At 37.5% G+C, this 4,187-nt stretch overlaps 1 protein-coding gene across 1 annotated transcript; it reads right to left on the reverse strand.

Moving 5' to 3' along the window:
• Window positions 1–768: 768 nt before the first annotated feature.
• On the reverse strand, window positions 769–3,841 carry LOC137744898 (heavy metal-associated isoprenylated plant protein 6). Its single transcript, XM_068484710.2, has 5 exons — window positions 3,698–3,841; window positions 3,450–3,600; window positions 2,663–2,952; window positions 2,154–2,232; window positions 769–1,721 (listed from the first exon to the last, which is right to left on the reverse strand). The coding sequence occupies exons 1-5, from the start codon at window positions 3,704–3,706 to the stop codon at window positions 1,168–1,170; spliced, it is 1,083 nt and encodes a 360-aa protein (XP_068340811.2). The 5' UTR covers window positions 3,707–3,841; the 3' UTR covers window positions 769–1,167.
• Between the last annotated feature and the right edge of the window lie 346 nt (window positions 3,842–4,187).

Raw genomic sequence — 4,187 nt, forward strand, 5'->3', positions numbered from 1 at the left:
CACATTTTTACACTAAAAAGTCAATCATGGTACTATTCACTTTACCCTTTATTTTGTCCTTATCGTTAAAACTCAAAGTTTTCAAGTCATTTTCATTTGTTTTCCTTTGAATTGATCTAGAGATGATGTTTTTTTTTGTTTTTTTGAATGGGGACCAACTGTTGACTTCATCACGGTAATCCATCCTTTAAGAGATCTAAAAATAATGTCTAGATATTGACAAATTGATCTCTTTCGATTATAACATTTATACACGGCGTGTCATTCAAGAAGGAATTATTTGAGCAAAGTATTTTCCCTCTCACCTAAACCCACTTAAAGTTTTGAATATGCGACCAAAAAGGGGAATACATTTATGATATACAATTAAACTACGTGTACATTTTTGGCTTTTTCATTTCTGCAGCCAACATGAAGGAAATGCTAAACCTATAGAGTGATGTAAAGTTTAACGACTTCGTAATTGGAACATAGGTAGGGAAGATAATGATATTCATCTGCACAACGTTTTCTTTATCAAAATATTTCACCACAAGACAATTTTCATCTCAGTATTTTGAAGTAATTCGTCTGTAGATAAATATTATGCTACGTAATTATTTTTATTTTGTCTCGCATAGTCCTTTAACACTTTCCATTTCATTTTTAATTTCAATTTTCCCTCTGAGTTTGAATATATCAAATAATAATATCGATTCTCTTAAAAAATTATGTATTAATGATGTGAAACAAAATATGATAATTCTGATATTAAAAGAGGACACAAACTTAACAACGACAGATTTTTAAATATATAGATTATATTTAATCATATGAAATCAACAAGAGCACCAAGTGGCCTCGTCTGTGCCACAAAGCTAAACCATCGACCGACCCAGTGCAATATAATAAAGAATTAGCAGAATATTTAATCATATTTAACCCCACCAAAAACCAAACCCAAGAATCTGAACGGCTTCCACATCTGGCCGGCAAACCTTACGACATCGTGTGATTAAGGCCAAAATTCCCATCAATTTCTACTCAAAATTAAACCTTGTATTTACTTCTATTAAACTTTACTTAATATCTACAGTTCTTTGTGAAATTCCAATTTGACCATCTATTTAATATCTTTCTTGACAAATAATCTTAATCGACCAACCAACGCTCGATCGGTTCAGCACCCTACATCACCGAACAACCGTTTGGATTCTCGTCGCTGAACATCTGCGGCGCAGGGTAGTGTTCTATCGGCACGGCGTAGCCGTGGCTAGACGACCCTTGGCTAATGTGCGCTTCGTGCGCTTGAGCCTCCATTACAAACTTGTTGTGGTTGTAAACGTGCCCTTCGTCGTACCAATAGTAAGAAGGAGGTGGGTAAGGGTACCCATTATATTCCATCTTGCTCATCTCCATCTTCGGGGCGCCTCCTCCTCCGCCGCCTGCGGCGGCGACAACTTCTTTCTTTTCTCCGTCGCCTGCTGCGACTGCTTTATCTTTCTTCTCACCACCTCCGTCTTTCTCTTTCTTATCACCTCCTGCAGCTTCTTTTTCCTTCTTATCCCCACCGCCGTCTTTTGGTTTATTGTCGGCGGCTCCGCTGTCATCTTTCTTGGGTGGGACCACTTCCACGGCCCTCCGGAACTTCTCCTTGAGGTAGGGTACTAGTTCCTTTACGTCCATGAAGCCCTTCACCGTTACTAGGTCTTTGGATGCGTCAAAGCTCACATTGTTAACACCTGCCAACACCATAATAATCCACTTGTTTGTTAGATAACTAGAATGACAAATTTGCCCCTGATTATTTACATTTTTTGGTAAAGAAATAATAAGCTCTAGCACATAAGTTTTAAAATTCATCCCAAAGTCTTCCTGAAATTTTTAAAACGTCGAGCAAGTGCATATAAAACTCAAATGTTGTAAACAAAATACTTGAATATTCAGTATTTAAGTTTACAGCTAATTTCATATTAACTTCTACGGATAAAAGTACGGTTACGATTTAATTTTCTATTAATTTTGACTAAGACTAGTCATTTTACGAAATTTGAAATTTACTAGCGTGGTGCCAGGGGTGTGCTTGCATCATTCTTTATTAAATTAATATAATCCCAATATATTTTATTATTCAAGTCATGAAAAGTCTGAGAAGTGATTGGAATCTGGCTCACCTTTAAACTTGGAGATTTTACTCTTCATCTTCTGCATGCAACCCTCACAATGCAATCTGATCTTCAACACTACAGCACTCTGAAACCACCCAACAAAAAATAAACAAATTTAGCAACAAAATTTATGTATAAAACCTGGGTTTCCACGAAAAACAAACATTAATGCACCCGAAAATTCACTATTTTGACTGAACAATTCCCAGTCAACCAAAATGCGCCACGTGCACCAGTTAGATCTAAAGTGAAAGAGAATATTCTTGAAGTGGCATGTATTTTAAAAAGAGGTGTGATATTCACACACCTCATTTTACTTCTCACACATTCTTTTATTTTTTCGGCCGTGGATCGGATGAATTGAAGAAGATTAACGAACATAAATTAAGAAGGAGTGTGTGAGAAGTAATTTGAGCTGTGTGGATAGCCCGTTTTAAAAAATGTATACGTTCGAGTTGTTTTGACTCAATTTACAGCGTAATTCAACATTACATACGTGAATGCCATTGAATTACCTCTTTGGGTGCCTCTTTGGCCTTTTTGTCTTCAGCTGCCTTCTTGTCATCCGCTGGCTTTTTGTCATCAGCTGGCTTTTTCTCTTCACCCTTTTTCTCAGCCTTTCCATCTGCGGCAGGCTTCTTGTCTCCACCACCGCCACCGCCACCATCTTTTTTGGGCTGAGGAGAAACCAGTTCGACCTTCTTCTTGATCTTCTGTTCGAGCTTCTCCTTGAGTCCGGCGGGGTCAACTTTCCCAGTCACAGTCAGTTTGTTGGCTGCACTATCCGTCTTCACTTGTTCAACGCCTAACAAATTAAAAAATTAGTACCTAATTAACCAAAATCAATTAACAAAGTAAAATCGTGTTTGTTACGTAACTAGTTGTTAGACCAACAAATTCAAGCTTAAAATTAATGGAAAAATGCGTGTACACATTAAAGTCAAATCTGTGTGAACTGTTTCCTTTTGCTTCAGCACCTAAAAAAGGCTCTTTTTTTTATTTTTTTATTTTTTTATTTTTTTAATATAAACAAAGGCTCAAATCTTATCTTAATACATATTTATTTATTTTTTACCCCTTTTAATTTCCATTAAACTCAGAGACGAACCATTCAATGCAGCCTGAATTCTGGTGAACTTGGAAACTCCGAACTCTTTGTTTTTTTTTTTTTTTTTTGGACAATACAATGTTTTAAATTAAGAAGGCAGAAATGATAAGAACACAGAAGCTCAAATGTATCATTGTGATCAAAACTTGTCAAGTGAAATCGATACAATTGCGGGTAATTCGTGATTGACATACCTTCAAAATTCTTGATAGCCCGTTTGATTTTCTTAGCACATCCCTCGCAATGGATGTCGGTCTTGAAAACGACGATGTTCAGACCGTCGTCCTTCTTGGGGGCGGCGTCGGCGGGCTTCTTCTCACCGTCATTCTTCGGGGATTCCTTTTTCTGCAAGGACAAATAAATCCGTCGTTAGAACATACAATTTAGTGGAAGGAAACTATTAGTGACTGAAGAATGACAAAATTTGATTGCTTTTACTAACCTCACCCATTTGTAGTAGTTGTTGGTGTTGGTGTGGGTGTGTGGGTGTGGGTGTGGGATATAAGATGAACAAGCAAGAAGGTGTATGTTATTTTTGGAGGATGAGAATATATAGGAAGAGGGAAGGGAGGTGGGTTGATTGAGCAATCGAGGAATTTTCTAAGATTTTTATGTATGTTTATGTATGGGGTATGTGATATGTATGCATGTGAGATGTGTAGTTGGGTATGATTATGGTGTTTCGGGGTGTAATATTTAATTGGATTCATGATGATGTGGGGTGCTGTCAGCAGAGACGGGATGTGGCACTACCGACTCCGTGGATTGCCGCCGCGTTGGACTTATGGTTGTCGAGAAACGATGGCATCGTGACAAGTCAGCTATTATGACTAGACCCTGACGTGTCCCAATCAACCTCCCTCCTTTTTCTTGCTCAACTAAATGGAATTAAAGGTGAATTAAATAGAACTAAGGTGAATCAAATAGGTTTT

The sequence above is a fragment of the Pyrus communis genome, chromosome 12 (assembly GCF_041283825.1).
Source record: "Pyrus communis isolate YQ-2024b chromosome 12, ASM4128382v1, whole genome shotgun sequence".
Classification (NCBI taxonomy): domain Eukaryota; kingdom Viridiplantae; phylum Streptophyta; class Magnoliopsida; order Rosales; family Rosaceae; genus Pyrus; species Pyrus communis.

What these genes read in the sequence shown, in the direction of transcription:
- LOC137744898 (XM_068484710.2), bottom strand. An exon ending in GGCTATCAAGAATTTTGAAG is followed by an intron (nt 2,953 to 3,449) that starts GTATGTCAATCA and finishes TTAATTTGTTAG; the next exon opens with GCGTTGAACAAGTGAAGACG. An exon ending in TAAAATCTCCAAGTTTAAAG is followed by an intron (nt 1,722 to 2,153) that starts GTGAGCCAGATT and finishes TGGTGTTGGCAG; the next exon opens with GTGTTAACAATGTGAGCTTT.